Raw genomic sequence first — 18,385 nt, forward strand, 5'->3', positions numbered from 1 at the left:
AGGAAGATCCTAAAGGCGAACGTTGACTGTCTTTTCTGGAACATAAAATTTTTTGTCCATCACCAACCGAGTTAAAATAACGGTCTGTTGTTTGCGTCAATCAGTCAATGGGTTAGTAAACAATGATGTGCAGAAGAAATTCGAACGCGTTGTAACTCGCATTCAATGTGTTAGTGGCGTGGATTTCATGCCATACCATTACTGTTGTGGTCATTTACTGATTATTCCAGTCAGGAAAAAAAAAACATTTCCCAGACTCACAGGTCTAGATGATGAAAGGTTAGCTCTAATAAACATCGAACAAAACCTCACGTAAATGTTGGCTCGTGAATGTCTGGTGTGCTTGTGCTTTTGTATGTCGGAATCAATAGTTGTTCCATGGATCGAAAGTGGTAAAAAAGTGAATCTGACGAAGAACGAGGACTAGCTAAAGGTCCAACTGCCACAGAGGGCCCAAATTAAAAGAATCGAAATAAATCGAAATTGGAAAGAGTGTGCGGACAGCGCCATAGAATGTAGAGTTGCAGTGCCCCTTAAAACCATCAAATTTTTCCACACACAGCCAAATGCATACGGATTTTGTTACTGCTTTCGATGCATGTAACTCCATTGCTGCCTAAAATCATTGTGGGCAATCGCTGGACCCCGATTGATCATTAATTTGACTTCATTAAAAAATTAACTTTCGAAGTTCCGATTGCACGTCTGTCACGACGCACTCGTTTTCCATGCGACATTGAATAACCTTGGACGATTGGATGACCTCACGATTAAGATTAGAGTGTCGACATTACGAATCCATCACAACATCCCGGACGGCTCTCGGGTTTCCCCAAAATAATTAACAATTTGGACAATCGTGTACGGTTGGACTACTTTGTGCAAAAGTTTTGTATCGTGCTATACAGGCATGATGTTGTTTCCGTGAGGGACTAATGTTTGTCATACCACATTTGCACCGCATTTTTCGAATAAAAATACGCAAATCGTGTGTACCGCAAACATTCAACGCTTTCAAACCGAAATCTAAAAACAAAACATTTACAATGGCCGGACACTGCTGTGACCGAAGCTGCTCCCCCAGCTACCTCATCTCCAGCTGCAAAGAAAAGCAAGACTGCTTCTGCTGCATCGAAGAAACCACGAGTGAAGCCAACCCATCCGCCAACAGCCGATATGGTTAATGCTGCTATCAAAAGCCTGAAAGAACGTGTGGTTCATCGTTGCAGGCAATCAAGAAGTACATCACAGCCAATTACAAGATCGATGCCGAGAAAACTATCGCCTTTCATCAAGAAATACCTGAAGAGTGCCGTTACCGGTGGCAAATTGATCCAAACCAAAGGCAAGGGTGCTTCTGGTTCATTCAAACTTTCTGCTACTGTTGCAAAATCAAAGTCCGAATCGGCACCGAAGAAAGCTGCTGCCAAGCCCAAGAAAGCTAAGGCAGCGACCGGTGAAAAGAAACCGAAAGCGAAGAAAGCTGCATCTCCAGCTAAGAAGAAGCCTGCAGCCAAAAGTGCTGAAAAGAAGAAGAAAGCCGCAGCACCAGCTAAAGCAGCAAAGAAGGCTGGTTCCGTGAAGGCACCAAAAGCCCCAAAGGAAAAGTCAACGAAACCGAAAGCTGCCGCTAAAAAGCCAAAAACACCAAAACCCAAGAAGGCAGCTCCAGCCAAGAAAGCAGCACCAAAGAAGGCAGCTGCACCAAAAAAGAAGTAAATTCCTTAAAACACGGGAATTTTCGCCAATTACTAGGTCCCACCTTTTGGGCGGGTCAGGTCCCTTGACTGACAATTTTTTCAATATATTTTTGACCAATTTCATTGTTGAACTTCCGAAGCATCACTGATAAAAATGCCTACATTTAATATATCGATTACTCTAAACATGACAACGAAATTTGACAGAAAAAGTTCTTCAAATAAACCTTCGAAGACCGAATGATCTTTGAGTTCTGATTTTTCTTATAAATTTGCAGAAAGATTTTCAATCAACCACACAAATCGTAAATAAAATGCGACTCGTGTGATTTACGGCCCTCGCTTCGCTCTGGCCGCAAACTTCCCACTCGTATGAGCTATCTATTATTCTGTTTGATTGCCATTTTGTCGAATTTAATCAGAGTAGATGCGAAGTTTTACAAATGTGGAACGATGAGACAACTCTTTCACTTTGGTAAAAAATTAAAAAAAAAACGATAGATGTTCTTCTCTTACAGTTTTGTACAAAAAGGAAGTCCCCCGGTATTTTACAAATGTGGATGGTAATAAACGACCGATAAAAATTTTTTTTTTCGTTTCTTCACTTTTGTCGATTCAGAAAACGACAAAAGTGAGGGATTGACAAAACGTCTTTAAGTTACATTTCGTATAAGGATGAATTTCCCTAGGAACGAACAAAACGTCTTTAAGTTACATTTTGTAAAAGGATGAATTCCCTTGGAACGAACAAAACGCCTTCTCGTTACATTTTGTAAAAGGATGAATTCGCTAGGAAATCGACAAAGAGTGAAGCAAAGACAATTTTTTTTTTACTTTTTACTGATTTACTGAAGAGGTGCCAGCGACATGTACCACATTTCTATCGGTATTTTATTATTTTTTATCGGTAAAATTGAATTTTTCTATTGGTCGAATATTGGTCCCATAAAATTATTACGACTCGTGAGAATTACGGCCCTCGCTTCGCTCTGGCCGCAAACTTTCCACTCGTATGGGAGTTGTAACATATTTTGTTTGATCGTTGGAATAATGAATTTAAAAAAAAATATTCAGAAATTTGTTGAGAATGACTTATATCTTATATTGCCTACAAAGAATGATGGTTACATTTAACGTTTTTCATAAAATTTCCTACACTTTTCAATCATAGTGTGCTCATGAAATTTTTCTGCCGTAAGACCTTGAGTAAAAAAACATCTTTTTTTGGTAGTAGACGCATTAAATTTGTTAGTCAACTATCAAGTTGTTAGTCAACTATCAAATTTGATAGTCAACTATCAAATCTGATAGTCAACTATCAATTTTGATAGTCAACTATCAAGTTGATAGTCAACTATCAAATTTGATAGTCAACTATCAAGTTGATAGTCAACTATCAAGTTGATAGTCAACTATCAAATTTGATAGTCAACTATCAAGTTGATAGTCAACTATCAAATTTGATAGTCAACTATCAAGTTGATAGTCAACTATCAAATTTGATAGTCAACTATCAAGTTGATAGTTGAATATCAACTTGATAGTTGACTATCAACTTGATAGTTGACTATCAACTTGATAGTTGACTATCAACTTGATAGTTGACTATCAACTTGATAGTTGACTATCAACTTGATAGTTGACTATCAAATTTGATAGTCAACTATCAAGTTGATAGTTGACTAACAACTTGATAGTTGACTATCAAATTTGATAGTCAACTATCAAATTTGGTAATTGGCTAGCAGGAGATGTTTACCGGTTCAAAGCTGGACATCGACTGATGGAATTGTTCTTTCCACTTATTAAATAAACTCTATCTAGAACATACTTATACGATTTACACACACTACGCAACCAAATCAAATTTCATCAAAGTAATCTTTTTCGATTGAGGCTATAATCAACAGTGTAAAATCCTGTTTTTCCTGGATAGCTTCCAGATCCTTCGTCCCACATTGCCCATCTTCGAACTTAGCCTCGAGATTTTAATTCCACATATTTAAAAAAAAGATTCATCCAAATTGCTTGAGAATTACTCAAGTTATCGTGCCTTCAACGATTTTTTGTCACCCACATTTAACGTTTTTCATACCATTTCATACATTTTCAATCATAGTGAACTTTTTTGTCACCCACATATTTCGGTATTTTGTGGTGTAAGACCCTGACTTTCAGTCAAGGGAATAAATTGCAATGATCCGATTGCATTGAAAAACACAGCCCTTATTAGGGCTACCAAATTGCTGACGAAAACGTGCAATCCATTTCCATTAATAATACACAACGCGTCTACTATAGTAGTGCGACACTACGACTCGTCGCCATAAAATCAGAATTTTTTGTTGATTCGTTGATTCTTCGAGCTACTTTTAACGAAATTGAACATGTTGATGTACACTACAGGCTCCCATGTATCTTATTATTTTATGTAAGCTGGTCATGCTGAACTAATTTAGGACTGATCACTGCCTATCGAACATCATAATCAAGTTCTGTTGATTTACGTACCAAAACTAAAAAAGAACAAAAACCAATTTTTCACATTTTCTGTGGGTATCCTCTGCTTCGAAATACAACCTTCCCACATGCCTCAACAAAAAATGTACCGGTGCTGCCTACGGTATTGTTCGATTGAAATTTGTATTTTTTGACAGTTGAAAAATCTGCCCAATATTCTCATCTCCTATACTCGAAAGGTTTGTAATTTGTATTATTGTTTATACGGAAAATGAACGTATCGTTTTTCGTTATGAATTTGTTGGTCCTGAAAAGGACCGATTTTGATTGTGGGATGTCGTCACTTATGTAACATCTTAAGCACGTTCACCACGAATACGTCTGGCCAATTGGATATCCTTTGGCATGATGGTAACTCGCTTGGCGTGGATTGCGCACAAATTGGTGTCTTCGAACAGACCGACCAAATAGGCTTCGCTGGCCTCCTGTAGAGCCATAACAGCCGAACTTTGGAAACGTAAATCGGTCTTGAAATCTTGAGCGATCTCACGAACGAGCCGTTGGAAAGGCAATTTACGAATCAACAATTCGGTGCTCTTTTGGTAGCGACGGATTTCTCGCAATGCAACGGTACCAGGGCGATAACGATGTGGCTTCTTAACTCCACCAGTAGCTGGTGCACTTTTACGTGCAGCCTTGGTGGCCAATTGTTTACGAGGTGCTTTTCCACCGGTCGATTTACGTGCAGTTTGCTTTGTACGAGCCATTTTTCTCTCTTTTGCTGTTGTTTGCTTGTCAACGATCAGAAACAGAATGAGGAGAGCGCAACACATTCCCCTCCATTTATATCATTTTGACAGCTCGTTGTATGGCACGGAATGTTTGCATTTTCCCAACTTTGTCGACTGGAATCGGAAAATTTTCTTTTTGATTTTCCTTAATTTCGTCGACAGCAAATAGAAAATCGAGAAAAATCGAAATTTGTGCGGAAATTGAAGATTTTAGCCGGAAAACGGAAAATGCAAGTGGAGGGGAGAAGTGTATATAAATGAGTGCGTACCGCTTGCAAAACATTCAGTATCGACTTGGTCGTTGTGTTGCACAGTTCGAATAAAAAAATAAAATTGAAAAATGACTGGACGCGGTAAAGGTGGTAAAGGTTTGGGAAAAGGAGGCGCCAAGCGTCATCGCAAAGTTTTGCGTGATAACATCCAAGGTATTACGAAGCCAGCCATTCGTCGATTGGCCCGTCGTGGTGGTGTCAAACGTATTTCCGGTTTGATCTATGAAGAAACCCGTGGTGTTCTGAAAGTTTTCTTGGAAAATGTTATCCGAGATGCAGTCACCTACACGGAACATGCTAAACGTAAGACCGTAACAGCCATGGATGTCGTTTATGCCTTGAAACGACAGGGACGTACATTGTACGGTTTCGGAGGTTAAATCATTCTGCGTTAACAAGAGCAACGCGCTTATTAAAATGGCCCTTTTCAGGGCCGCCAAAATCATAAATAAAAACGATTCGATACTCACTTTCGAACATAATAATACAAAACCCTATATGTTGAGAGGAATAATGTTAATGATGAAATTGAATTTCGAATGAAACTTCTGAATGTGTGACGCATGTGTACGTCTTGAGATTAGTTCTGTTTTCGATTATAATTAATGGAGCGTTAACAACAGTAGCAAAATTGGGCTAGGGAAATTATTGTGTAAGGGAAAAGGCTAAAAAAAAACAACACAAAGGGACCCATCCATTTTTCTTCATTCACAAGTTGTGTACGTTACAAAGAGTATAGCGTCTGACTTAAGGCGACGATAACAAATTTGATATTTTCTGATTAAAGCCATGCGAGTTGCGCATCATAAAACGCTTTGTTCTTTAAAATTGCAGCTGAAAATGAACGCAGCACCAACAGAAAAGCTTCTATTTTTCTCGTATTATTCTATCGAATGATTCAATTGTTTTTCGTTAAATTTTTGGTCGCCCTTAAAAGGGCGTTTTTTCGGGTATACTCGAGATGTTTCCAGTATACAGGGCACTTAAGCCTTCTTTTCGGTCTTTTTCGGCAACAAAACTGCCTGAATGTTGGGCAGAACACCACCTTGGGCAATGGTTACACCCGACAACAACTTGTTCAATTCTTCGTCGTTGCGGATGGCCAACTGTAAGTGACGTGGAATGATTCTGGTCTTCTTGTTGTCACGGGCTGCGTTACCAGCCAATTCCAATACTTCAGCAGCCAAATATTCCATCACAGCTGCCAAATAAACTGGAGCACCAGCACCGACACGTTCGGCATAGTTGCCTTTACGCAACAATCGGTGAATACGACCGACTGGAAACTGTAATCCGGCACGGTTCGAACGAGACTTTGCCTTTCCCTTAACTTTTCCACCTTTACCACGGCCAGACATTTTTCAAATTGGTTTTTTAATTTACTTGTTTACAGCACGAAACTGAATGACTGAATGATACCGAACGTACGCGTCTACTGTCTTTATATGCACGTTCGTTCAACCATATGGATGAATGGGCGGAGCCATCTCGTTGAACAAAAGTGAATATAAAAGTGCGGTACGAATGTGACGGTATTGATATAGTTTCATTGAGTGTATCGTTCAGTAAACATGCCACCAAAGACAAGCGGAAAAGCTGCCAAGAAGGCCGGTAAGGCGCAAAAGAACATTTCGAAAGGCGACAAGAAGAAGAAACGCAAGCGTAAGGAATCTTATGCCATCTACATCTACAAAGTGTTGAAGCAAGTGCATCCAGACACTGGTATTTCGAGCAAAGCCATGAGTATCATGAACAGTTTCGTTAATGATATTTTCGAACGCATTGCTGCCGAAGCATCCCGTTTGGCTCACTACAACAAACGATCGACCATCACCAGTCGGGAAATTCAAACCGCTGTTCGTCTGTTGTTGCCTGGTGAATTGGCCAAGCACGCTGTCAGTGAAGGCACAAAAGCCGTCACCAAATACACCAGCTCCAAGTAAATTGGTTTTAAAAAAAAAATGGTTTCACATTGAAATCTCCGACATCAAAACAAACGGCTCTTTTCAGAGCCACCATTTCATTTACGAAAAACATTTGAAATCAATTCGAAAATAATACAAAAAAAACCGACTCCGAAACTTTGGGTGTGGCTCTACTCCGTCTAACTGTAATTGGGCTTTGGCCATGATTTTTAATATTGTTCTAAATAATTGAGAGTGGTCGCTGAGCTTTAGGCTTGATTAGATTTAGACAGTCTCTTTATGAAATCTGCTAGCAATCATTAAGTAGAAGACAAACAAACAAAATGCAATGTCGCCCATCCACAATTCGTTAATAGAAATAAATTTGAGCTGTGTGTGGTCCGTCCACTTTCAGTCGCTATTTCTGTACAGATGTTGACATATATGGGGCAGTCAAGAAAACCGACTTTTTCCACTTTTAAAGGAAGATCCTAAAGGCGAACGTTGACTGTCTTTTCTGGAACATAAAATTTTTTGTCCATCACCAACCGAGTTAAAATAACGGTCTGTTGTTTGCGTCAATCAGTCAATGGGTTAGTAAACAATGATGTCTGCAGAAGAAATTCGAACGCGTTGTAACTCGCATTCAATGTGTTAGTGGCGTGGATTTCATGCCATACCATTACTGTTTGTGGTCATTTCACTGATTATTCCAGTCAGGAAAAAAAAAACATTTCCCAGACTCACAGGTCTAGATGATGAAAAGGTTAGCTCTAATAAACATCGAACAAAACCACTCGTAAATGTTGGCTCGTGAATGTCTGGTGTGCTTGTGCCTTTGTATGTCGGAATCAATAGTTGTTCCATGGATCGAAAGTGGTAAAAAAGTGAATCTGACGAAGAACGAGGACTAGCTAAAGGTCCAACTGCCACAGAGGGCCCAAATTAAAAGAATCGAAATAAATCGAAATTGGAAAGAGTGTGCGGACAGCGCCATGGAATGTAGAGGTTGCAGTGCCCCTTAAAACCATCAAATTTTTCCACACACAGCCAAATGCATACGGATTTTGTTACTGCTTTCGATGCATGTAACTCCATTGCTGCCTAAAATCATTGTGGGCAATCGCTGGACCCCGATTGATCATTAATTTGACTTCATTAAAAAATTAACTTTCGAAGTTCCGATTGCACGTCTGTCACGACGCACTCGTTTTCCATGCGACATTGAATAACCTTGGACGATTGAATGACCTCACGATTAAGATTAGAGTGTCGACATTACGAATCCATCACAACATCCCGGACGGCTCTCGGGTTTCCCCAAAATAATTAACAATTTGGACAATCGTGTACGGTTGGACTACTTTGTGCAAAGTTTTGTATCGTGCTATACAGGCATGATGTTGTTTCCGTGAGGGACTAATGTTTTGTCAGTACCACATTTGCACCGCATTTTTCGAATAAAAATACGCAAATCGTGTGTACCGCAAACATTCAACGCTTTCAAACCGAAATCTAAAAACAAAACATTTACAATGGCCGACACTGCTGTGACCGAAGCTGCTCCCCCAGCTACCTCATCTCCAGCTGCAAAGAAAAGCAAGACTGCTTCTGCTGCATCGAAGAAACCACGAGTGAAGCCAACCCATCCGCCAACAGCCGATATGGTTAATGCTGCTATCAAAAGCCTGAAAGAACGTGGTGGTTCATCGTTGCAGGCAATCAAGAAGTACATCACAGCCAATTACAAGATCGATGCCGAGAAACTATCGCCTTTCATCAAGAAATACCTGAAGAGTGCCGTTACCGGTGGCAAATTGATCCAAACCAAAGGCAAGGGTGCTTCTGGTTCATTCAAACTTTCTGCTACTGTTGCAAAATCAAAGTCCGAATCGGCACCGAAGAAAGCTGCTGCCAAGCCCAAGAAAGCTAAGGCAGCGACCGGTGAAAAGAAACCGAAAGCGAAGAAAGCTGCATCTCCAGCTAAGAAGAAGCCTGCAGCCAAAAGTGCTGAAAAGAAGAAGAAAGCCGCAGCACCAGCTAAAGCAGCAAAGAAGGCTGGTTCCGTGAAGGCACCAAAAGCCCCAAAGGAAAAGTCAACGAAACCGAAAGCTGCCGCTAAAAAGCCAAAAACACCAAAACCCAAGAAGGCAGCTCCAGCCAAGAAAGCAGCACCAAAGAAGGCAGCTGCACCAAAAAAGAAGTAAATTCCTTAAAACACGGGAATTTTCGCCAATTATAAATTGCAATGATCCGATTGCATTGAAAAACACAGCCCTTATTAGGGCTACCAAATTGCTGACGAAAACGTGCAATCCATTTCCATTAATAATACACAACGCGTCTACTATAGTAGTGCGACACTACGACTCGTCGCCATAAAATCAGAATTTTTTGTTGATTCGTTGATTCTTCGAGCTACTTTTAACGAAATTGAACATGTTGATGTACACTACAGGCTCCCATGTATCTTATTATTTTATGTAAGCTGGTCATGCTGAACTAATTTAGGACTGATCACTGCCTATCGAACATCATAATCAAGTTCTGTTGATTTACGTACCAAAACTAAAAAAGAACAAAAACCAATTTTTCACATTTTCTGTGGGATATCCTCTGCTTCGAAATACAACCTTCCCACATGCCTCAACAAAAAATGTACCGGTGCTGCCTACGGTATTGTTCGATTGAAATTTGTATTTTTTGACAGTTGAAAAATCTGCCCAATATTCTCATCTCCTATACTCGAAAGGTTTGTAATTTGTATTATTGTTTATACGGAAAATGAACGTATCGTTTTTCGTTATGAATTTGTTGGTCCTGAAAAGGACCGATTTTGATTGTGGGATGTCGTCACTTATGTAACATCTTAAGCACGTTCACCACGAATACGTCTGGCCAATTGGATATCCTTTGGCATGATGGTAACTCGCTTGGCGTGGATTGCGCACAAATTGGTGTCTTCGAACAGACCGACCAAATAGGCTTCGCTGGCCTCCTGTAGAGCCATAACAGCCGAACTTTGGAAACGTAAATCGGTCTTGAAATCTTGAGCGATCTCACGAACGAGCCGTTGGAAAGGCAATTTACGAATCAACAATTCGGTGCTCTTTTGGTAGCGACGGATTTCTCGCAATGCAACGGTACCAGGGCGATAACGATGTGGCTTCTTAACTCCACCAGTAGCTGGTGCACTTTTACGTGCAGCCTTGGTGGCCAATTGTTTACGAGGTGCTTTTCCACCGGTCGATTTACGTGCAGTTTGCTTTGTACGAGCCATTTTTCTCTCTTTTGCTGTTGTTTGCTTGTCAACGATCAGAAACAGAATGAGGAGAGCGCAACACATTCCCCTCTATTTATATCATTTTGACAGCTCGTTGTATGGCACGGAATGTTTGCATTTTCCCAACTTTGTCGACTGGAATCGGAAAATTTTCTTTTTGATTTTCCTTAATTTCGTCGACAGCAAATAGAAAATCGAGAAAAATCGAAATTTGTGCGGAAATTGAAGATTTTAGCCGGAAAACGGAAAATGCAAGTGGAGGGGAGAAGTGTATATAAATGAGTGCGTACCGCTTGCAAAACATTCAGTATCGACTTGGTCGTTGTGTTGCACAGTTCGAATAAAAAAATAAAATTGAAAAATGACTGGACGCGGTAAAGGTGGTAAAGGTTTGGGAAAAGGAGGCGCAAAGCGTCATCGCAAAGTTTTGCGTGATAACATCCAAGGTATTACGAAGCCAGCCATTCGTCGATTGGCCCGTCGTGGTGGTGTCAAACGTATTTCCGGTTTGATCTATGAAGAAACCCGTGGTGTTCTGAAAGTTTTCTTGGAAAATGTTATCCGAGATGCAGTCACCTACACGGAACATGCTAAACGTAAGACCGTAACAGCCATGGATGTCGTTTATGCCTTGAAACGACAGGGACGTACATTGTACGGTTTCGGAGGTTAAATCATTGTGCGTTAACAAGAGCAACGCGCTTATTAAAATGGCCCTTTTCAGGGCCGCCAAAATCATAAATAAAAACGATTCGATACTCACTTTCGAACATAATAATACAAAACGCTATATGATGAGAGGAATAATGTTAATGACATGAAATGATGAAATTGAATTTCGAATGAAACTTCTGAATGTGTGACGCATGTGTACGTCTTGAGATTAGTTCTGTTTTCGATTATAATTAATGGAGCGTTAACAGCAGTAGCAAAATTGGGCTAGGGAAATTATTGTGTAAGGGAAAAGGCTAAAAAAAAACAACACAAAGGGACCCATTCATTTTTCTTCATTCACAAGTTGTGTACGTTACAAAGAGTATAGCGTCTGACTTAAGGCGACGATAACAAATTTGATATTTTCTGATTAAAGCCATGCGAGTTGCGCATCATAAAACGCTTTGTTCTTTAAAATTGCAGCTGAAAATGAACGCAGCACCAACAGAAAAGCTTCTATTTTTCTCGTATTATTCTATCGAATGATTCAATTGTTTTTCGTTAAATTTTTGGTCGCCCTTAAAAGGGCGTTTTTTCGGGTATACTCGAGATGTTTCCAGTATACAGGGCACTTAAGCCTTCTTTTCGGTCTTTTTCGGCAACAAAACTGCCTGAATGTTGGGCAGAACACCACCTTGGGCAATGGTTACACCCGACAACAACTTGTTCAATTCTTCGTCGTTGCGGATGGCCAACTGTAAGTGACGTGGAATGATTCTGGTCTTCTTGTTGTCACGGGCTGCGTTACCAGCCAATTCCAATACTTCAGCAGCCAAATATTCCATCACAGCTGCCAAATAAACTGGAGCACCAGCACCGACACGTTCGGCATAGTTGCCTTTACGCAACAATCGGTGAATACGACCGACTGGAAACTGTAATCCGGCACGGTTCGAACGAGACTTTGCCTTTCCCTTAACTTTTCCACCTTTACCACGGCCAGACATTTTTCAAATTGGTTTTTTAATTTACTTGTTTACAGCACGAAACTGAATGACTGAATGATACCGAACGTACGCGTCTACTTTCTTTATATGCACGTTCGTTCAACCATATGGATGAATGGGCGGAGCCATCTCGTTGAACAAAAGTGAATATAAAAGTGCGGTACGAATGTGACGGTATTGATATAGTTTCATTGAGTGTATCGTTCAGTAAACATGCCACCAAAGACAAGCGGAAAAGCTGCCAAGAAGGCCGGTAAGGCGCAAAAGAACATTTCGAAAGGCGACAAGAAGAAGAAACGCAAGCGTAAGGAATCTTATGCCATCTACATCTACAAAGTGTTGAAGCAAGTGCATCCAGACACTGGTATTTCGAGCAAAGCCATGAGTATCATGAACAGTTTCGTTAATGATATTTTCGAACGCATTGCTGCCGAAGCATCCCGTTTGGCTCACTACAACAAACGATCGACCATCACCAGTCGGGAAATTCAAACCGCTGTTCGTCTGTTGTTGCCTGGTGAATTGGCCAAGCACGCTGTCAGTGAAGGCACAAAAGCCGTCACCAAATACACCAGCTCCAAGTAAATTGGTTTAAAAAAAATGGTTTCACATTGAAATCTCCGACATCAAAACAAACGGCTCTTTTCAGAGCCACCATTTCATTTACGAAAAACATTTGAAATCAATTCGAAAATAATACAAAAAAAACCGACTCCGAAACTTTGGGTGTGGCTCTACTCCGTCTAACTGTAATTGGGCTTTGGCCATGATTTTTAATATTGTTCTACATAATTGAGAGTGGTCGCTGAGCTTTAGGCTTGATTAGATTTAGACAGTCTCTTTATGAAATCTGCTAGCAATCATTAAGTAGAAGACAAACAAACAAAATGCAATGTCGCCCATCCACAATTCGTTAATAGAAATAAATTTGAGCTGTGTGTGGTCCGTCCACTTTCAGTCGCTATTTCTGTACAGATGTTGACATATATGGGGCAGTCAAGAAAACCGACTTTTTCCACTTTTAAAGGAAGATCCTAAAGGCGAACGTTGACTGTCTTTTCTGGAACATAAAATTTTTTGTCCATCACCAACCGAGTTAAAATAACGGTCTGTTGTTTGCGTCAATCAGTCAATGGGTTAGTAAACAATGATGTCTGCAGAAGAAATTCGAACGCGTTGTAACTCGCATTCAATGTGTTAGTGGCGTGGATTTCATGCCATACCATTACTGTTTGTGGTCATTTCACTGATTATTCCAGTCAGAAAAAAAAAACATTTCCCAGACTCACAGGTCTAGATGATGAAAAGGTTAGCTCTAATAAACATCGAACAAAACCTCACGTAAATGTTGGCTCGTGAATGTCTGGTGTGCTTGTGCTTTTGTATGTCGGAATCAATAGTTGTTCCATGGATCGAAAGTGGTAAAAAAGTGAATCTGACGAAGAACGAGGACTAGCTAAAGGTCCAACTGCCACAGAGGGCCCAAATTAAAAGAATCGAAATAAATCGAAATTGGAAAGAGTGTGCGGACAGCGCCATAGAATGTAGAGGTTGCAGTGCCCCTTAAAACCATCAAATTTTTCCACACACAGCCAAATGCATACGGATTTTGTTACTGCTTTCGATGCATGTAACTCCATTGCTGCCTAAAATCATTGTGGGCAATCGCTGGACCCCGATTGATCATTAATTTGACTTCATTAAAAAATTAACTTTCGAAGTTCCGATTGCACGTCTGTCACGACGCACTCGTTTTCCATGCGACATTGAATAACCTTGGACGATTGGATGACCTCACGATTAAGATTAGAGTGTCGACATTACGAATCCATCACAACATCCCGGACGGCTCTCGGGTTTCCCCAAAATAATTAACAATTTGGACAATCGTGTACGGTTGGACTACTTTGTGCAAAGTTTTGTATCGTGCTATACAGGCATGATGTTGTTTCCGTGAGGGACTAATGTTTTGTCAGTACCACATTTGCACCGCATTTTTCGAATAAAAATACGCAAATCGTGTGTACCGCAAACATTCAACGCTTTCAAACCGAAATCTAAAAACAAAACATTTACAATGGCCGACACTGCTGTGACCGAAGCTGCTCCCCCAGCTACCTCATCTCCAGCTGCAAAGAAAAGCAAGACTGCTTCTGCTGCATCGAAGAAACCACGAGTGAAGCCAACCCATCCGCCAACAGCCGATATGGTTAATGCTGCTATCAAAAGCCTGAAAGAACGTGGTGGTTCATCGTTGCAGGCAATCAAGAAGTACATCACAGCCAATTACAAGATCGATGCCGAGAAACTATCGCCTTTCATCAAGAAATACCTGAAGAGTGCCGTTACCGGTGGCAAATTGATCCAAACCAAAGGCAAGGGTGCTTCTGGTTCATTCAAACTTTCTGCTACTGTTGCAAAATCAAAGTCCGAATCGGCACCGAAGAAAGCTGCTGCCAAGCCCAAGAAAGCTAAGGCAGCGACCGGTGAAAAGAAACCGAAAGCGAAGAAAGCTGCATCTCCAGCTAAGAAGAAGCCTGCAGCCAAAAGTGCTGAAAAGAAGAAGAAAGCCGCAGCACCAGCTAAAGCAGCAAAGAAGGCTGGTTCCGTGAAGGCACCAAAAGCCCCAAAGGAAAAGTCAACGAAACCGAAAGCTGCCGCTAAAAAGCCAAAAACACCAAAACCCAAGAAGGCAGCTCCAGCCAAGAAAGCAGCACCAAAGAAGGCAGCTGCACCAAAAAAGAAGTAAATTCCTTAAAACACGGGAATTTTCGCCAATTACTAGGTCCCACCTTTTGGGCGGGTCAGGTCCCTTGACTGACAATTTTTTCAATATATTTTTGACCAATTTCATTGTTGAACTTCCGAAGCATCACTGATAAAAATGCCTACATTTAATATATCGATTACTCTAAACATGACAACGAAATTTGACAGAAAAAGTTCTTCAAATAAACCTTCGAAGACCGAATGATCTTTGAGTTCTGATTTTTCTTATAAATTTGCAGAAAGATTTTCAATCAACCACACAAATCGTAAATAAAATGCGACTCGTGTGATTTACGGCCCTCGCTTCGCTCTGGCCGCAAACTTCCCACTCGTATGAGCTATCTATTATTCTGTTTGATTGCCATTTTGTCGAATTTAATCAGAGTAGATGCGAAGTTTTACAAATGTGGAACGATGAGACAACTCTTTCACTTTGGTAAAAAATTAAAAAAAAAACGATAGATGTTCTTCTCTTACAGTTTTGTACAAAAAGGAAGTCCCCCGGTATTTTACAAATGTGGATGGTAATAAACGACCGATAAAAATTTTTTTTTTCGTTTCTTCACTTTTGTCGATTCAGAAAACGACAAAAGTGAGGGATTGACAAAACGTCTTTAAGTTACATTTCGTATAAGGATGAATTTCCCTAGGAACGAACAAAACGTCTTTAAGTTACATTTTGTAAAAGGATGAATTCCCTTGGAACGAACAAAACGCCTTCTCGTTACATTTTGTAAAAGGATGAATTCGCTAGGAAATCGACAAAGAGTGAAGCAAAGACAATTTTTTTTTTACTTTTTACTGATTTACTGAAGAGGTGCCAGCGACATGTACCACATTTCTATCGGTATTTTATTATTTTTTATCGGTAAAATTGAATTTTTCTATTGGTCGAATATTGGTCCCATAAAATTATTACGACTCGTGAGAATTACGGCCCTCGCTTCGCTCTGGCCGCAAACTTTCCACTCGTATGGGAGTTGTAACATATTTTGTTTGATCGTTGGAATAATGAATTTAAAAAAAAATATTCAGAAATTTGTTGAGAATGACTTATATCTTATATTGCCTACAAAGAATGATGGTTACATTTAACGTTTTTCATAAAATTTCCTACACTTTTCAATCATAGTGTGCTCATGAAATTTTTCTGCCGTAAGACCTTGAGTAAAAAAACATCTTTTTTTGGTAGTAGACGCATTAAATTTGTTAGTCAACTATCAAGTTGTTAGTCAACTATCAAATTTGATAGTCAACTATCAAATCTGATAGTCAACTATCAATTTTGATAGTCAACTATCAAGTTGATAGTCAACTATCAAATTTGATAGTCAACTATCAAGTTGATAGTCAACTATCAAGTTGATAGTCAACTATCAAATTTGATAGTCAACTATCAAGTTGATAGTCAACTATCAAATTTGATAGTCAACTATCAAGTTGATAGTCAACTATCAAATTTGATAGTCAACTATCAAGTTGATAGTTGAATATCAACTTGATAGTTGACTATCAACTTGATAGTTGACTATCAACTTGATAGTTGACTATCAACTTGATAGTTGACTATCAACTTGATAGTTGACTATCAACTTGATAGTTGACTATCAAATTTGATAGTCAACTATCAAGTTGATAGTTGACTAACAACTTGATAGTTGACTATCAAATTTGATAGTCAACTATCAAATTTGGTAATTGGCTAGCAGGAGATGTTTACCGGTTCAAAGCTGGACATCGACTGATGGAATTGTTCTTTCCACTTATTAAATAAACTCTATCTAGAACATACTTATACGATTTACACACACTACGCAACCAAATCAAATTTCATCAAAGTAATCTTTTTCGATTGAGGCTATAATCAACAGTGTAAAATCCTGTTTTTCCTGGATAGCTTCCAGATCCTTCGTCCCACATTGCCCATCTTCGAACTTAGCCTCGAGATTTTAATTCCACATATTTAAAAAAAAGATTCATCCAAATTGCTTGAGAATTACTCAAGTTATCGTGCCTTCAACGATTTTTTGTCACCCACATTTAACGTTTTTCATACCATTTCATACATTTTCAATCATAGTGAACTTTTTTGTCACCCACATATTTCGGTATTTTGTGGTGTAAGACCCTGACTTTCAGTCAAGGGAATAAATTGCAATGATCCGATTGCATTGAAAAACACAGCCCTTATTAGGGCTACCAAATTGCTGACGAAAACGTGCAATCCATTTCCATTAATAATACACAACGCGTCTACTATAGTAGTGCGACACTACGACTCGTCGCCATAAAATCAGAATTTTTTGTTGATTCGTTGATTCTTCGAGCTACTTTTAACGAAATTGAACATGTTGATGTACACTACAGGCTCCCATGTATCTTATTATTTTATGTAAGCTGGTCATGCTGAACTAATTTAGGACTGATCACTGCCTATCGAACATCATAATCAAGTTCTGTTGATTTACGTACCAAAACTAAAAAAGAACAAAAACCAATTTTTCACATTTTCTGTGGGTATCCTCTGCTTCGAAATACAACCTTCCCACATGCCTCAACAAAAAATGTACCGGTGCTGCCTACGGTATTGTTCGATTGAAATTTGTATTTTTTGACAGTTGAAAAATCTGCCCAATATTCTCATCTCCTATACTCGAAAGGTTTGTAATTTGTATTATTGTTTATACGGAAAATGAACGTATCGTTTTTCGTTATGAATTTGTTGGTCCTGAAAAGGACCGATTTTGATTGTGGGATGTCGTCACTTATGTAACATCTTAAGCACGTTCACCACGAATACGTCTGGCCAATTGGATATCCTTTGGCATGATGGTAACTCGCTTGGCGTGGATTGCGCACAAATTGGTGTCTTCGAACAGACCGACCAAATAGGCTTCGCTGGCCTCCTGTAGAGCCATAACAGCCGAACTTTGGAAACGTAAATCGGTCTTGAAATCTTGAGCGATCTCACGAACGAGCCGTTGGAAAGGCAATTTACGAATCAACAATTCGGTGCTCTTTTGGTAGCGACGGATTTCTCGCAATGCAACGGTACCAGGGCGATAACGATGTGGCTTCTTAACTCCACCAGTAGCTGGTGCACTTTTACGTGCAGCCTTGGTGGCCAATTGTTTACGAGGTGCTTTTCCACCGGTCGATTTACGTGCAGTTTGCTTTGTACGAGCCATTTTTCTCTCTTTTGCTGTTGTTTGCTTGTCAACGATCAGAAACAGAATGAGGAGAGCGCAACACATTCCCTCCATTTATATCATTTTGACAGCTCGTGTATGGCACGGAATGTTTGCATTTTCCCCAACTTTTGTCGACTGGAATCGGAAAATTTTCTTTTTGATTTTCCTTATTTCGTCGACAGCAATAAGAAAATCGAGAAAAATCGAAATTTGTGCGGAAATTGAAGATTTTAGCCGGAAAACGGAAAATGCAAGTGGAGGGGAGAAGTGTATATAAATGAGTGCGTACCGCTTGCAAAACATTCATTATCGACTTGGTCGTTGTGTTGCACAGTTCGAATAAAAAATAAAATT

The 18,385-nt window shown here is 39.8% G+C and overlaps 10 protein-coding genes across 10 annotated transcripts; 7 read left to right on the forward strand and 3 right to left on the reverse strand.

Annotated features, from left to right (window-relative positions):
• Nucleotides 1-1,176: 1,176 nt before the first annotated feature.
• LOC119078393 (histone H1-like) lies at nt 1,177-1,719 on the forward strand. The gene has a single exon (XM_037185896.1). It carries the CDS (start codon nt 1,177-1,179, stop codon nt 1,717-1,719), a length of 543 nt encoding a protein of 180 aa, XP_037041791.1.
• Nucleotides 1,720-5,220: 3,501 nt separating this feature from the next.
• Nucleotides 5,221-5,654, forward strand: LOC119078398 (histone H4). The gene has a single exon (XM_037185901.1). It carries the CDS (start codon nt 5,292-5,294, stop codon nt 5,601-5,603), a length of 312 nt encoding a protein of 103 aa, XP_037041796.1. The 5' UTR covers nt 5,221-5,291; the 3' UTR covers nt 5,604-5,654.
• A 488-nt stretch (nt 5,655-6,142) lies between these two features.
• On the reverse strand, nt 6,143-6,631 carry LOC119078396 (histone H2A). Its single transcript, XM_037185899.1, has one exon. It carries the CDS (start codon nt 6,579-6,581, stop codon nt 6,207-6,209), a length of 375 nt encoding a protein of 124 aa, XP_037041794.1. The 5' UTR covers nt 6,582-6,631; the 3' UTR covers nt 6,143-6,206.
• Nucleotides 6,632-6,772: 141 nt separating this feature from the next.
• LOC119078397 (histone H2B-like) lies at nt 6,773-7,170 on the forward strand. The gene has a single exon (XM_037185900.1). It carries the CDS (start codon nt 6,795-6,797, stop codon nt 7,164-7,166), a length of 372 nt encoding a protein of 123 aa, XP_037041795.1. The 5' UTR covers nt 6,773-6,794; the 3' UTR covers nt 7,167-7,170.
• Nucleotides 7,171-8,573: 1,403 nt separating this feature from the next.
• LOC119078395 (histone H1-like) lies at nt 8,574-9,418 on the forward strand. The gene has a single exon (XM_037185898.1). The coding sequence runs from the start codon at nt 8,663-8,665 to the stop codon at nt 9,332-9,334; it is 672 nt and encodes a 223-aa protein (XP_037041793.1). The 5' UTR covers nt 8,574-8,662; the 3' UTR covers nt 9,335-9,418.
• A 1,296-nt stretch (nt 9,419-10,714) lies between these two features.
• On the forward strand, nt 10,715-11,140 carry LOC119078399 (histone H4). Its single transcript, XM_037185902.1, has one exon. It carries the CDS (start codon nt 10,772-10,774, stop codon nt 11,081-11,083), a length of 312 nt encoding a protein of 103 aa, XP_037041797.1. The 5' UTR covers nt 10,715-10,771; the 3' UTR covers nt 11,084-11,140.
• A 492-nt stretch (nt 11,141-11,632) lies between these two features.
• Nucleotides 11,633-12,121, reverse strand: LOC119078394 (histone H2A). Its single transcript, XM_037185897.1, has one exon. The coding sequence runs from the start codon at nt 12,069-12,071 to the stop codon at nt 11,697-11,699; it is 375 nt and encodes a 124-aa protein (XP_037041792.1). The 5' UTR covers nt 12,072-12,121; the 3' UTR covers nt 11,633-11,696.
• A 141-nt stretch (nt 12,122-12,262) lies between these two features.
• LOC119078391 (histone H2B-like) lies at nt 12,263-12,719 on the forward strand. The gene has a single exon (XM_037185893.1). It carries the CDS (start codon nt 12,285-12,287, stop codon nt 12,654-12,656), a length of 372 nt encoding a protein of 123 aa, XP_037041788.1. The 5' UTR covers nt 12,263-12,284; the 3' UTR covers nt 12,657-12,719.
• A 1,340-nt stretch (nt 12,720-14,059) lies between these two features.
• LOC119078390 (histone H1-like) lies at nt 14,060-14,852 on the forward strand. The gene has a single exon (XM_037185892.1). It carries the CDS (start codon nt 14,149-14,151, stop codon nt 14,818-14,820), a length of 672 nt encoding a protein of 223 aa, XP_037041787.1. The 5' UTR covers nt 14,060-14,148; the 3' UTR covers nt 14,821-14,852.
• A 2,711-nt stretch (nt 14,853-17,563) lies between these two features.
• LOC119078392 (histone H3) lies at nt 17,564-18,061 on the reverse strand. The gene has a single exon (XM_037185894.1). It carries the CDS (start codon nt 18,026-18,028, stop codon nt 17,618-17,620), a length of 411 nt encoding a protein of 136 aa, XP_037041789.1. The 5' UTR covers nt 18,029-18,061; the 3' UTR covers nt 17,564-17,617.
• Between the last annotated feature and the right edge of the window lie 324 nt (nt 18,062-18,385).

Source organism: Bradysia coprophila, unplaced genomic scaffold (assembly GCF_014529535.1).
Source record: "Bradysia coprophila strain Holo2 unplaced genomic scaffold, BU_Bcop_v1 contig_254, whole genome shotgun sequence".
Classification (NCBI taxonomy): domain Eukaryota; kingdom Metazoa; phylum Arthropoda; class Insecta; order Diptera; family Sciaridae; genus Bradysia; species Bradysia coprophila.

Coding starts and splice junctions, on each gene's coding strand:
- LOC119078393 (XM_037185896.1), top strand. CDS start 1,177: ATGGTTAATGCTGCTATCAAAAGCCTGAAAGAACGTGTGGTTCATCGT.
- LOC119078398 (XM_037185901.1), top strand. CDS start 5,292: ATGACTGGACGCGGTAAAGGTGGTAAAGGTTTGGGAAAAGGAGGCGCC.
- LOC119078396 (XM_037185899.1), bottom strand. CDS start 6,581: ATGTCTGGCCGTGGTAAAGGTGGAAAAGTTAAGGGAAAGGCAAAGTCT.
- LOC119078397 (XM_037185900.1), top strand. CDS start 6,795: ATGCCACCAAAGACAAGCGGAAAAGCTGCCAAGAAGGCCGGTAAGGCG.
- LOC119078395 (XM_037185898.1), top strand. CDS start 8,663: ATGGCCGACACTGCTGTGACCGAAGCTGCTCCCCCAGCTACCTCATCT.
- LOC119078399 (XM_037185902.1), top strand. CDS start 10,772: ATGACTGGACGCGGTAAAGGTGGTAAAGGTTTGGGAAAAGGAGGCGCA.
- LOC119078394 (XM_037185897.1), bottom strand. CDS start 12,071: ATGTCTGGCCGTGGTAAAGGTGGAAAAGTTAAGGGAAAGGCAAAGTCT.
- LOC119078391 (XM_037185893.1), top strand. CDS start 12,285: ATGCCACCAAAGACAAGCGGAAAAGCTGCCAAGAAGGCCGGTAAGGCG.
- LOC119078390 (XM_037185892.1), top strand. CDS start 14,149: ATGGCCGACACTGCTGTGACCGAAGCTGCTCCCCCAGCTACCTCATCT.
- LOC119078392 (XM_037185894.1), bottom strand. CDS start 18,028: ATGGCTCGTACAAAGCAAACTGCACGTAAATCGACCGGTGGAAAAGCA.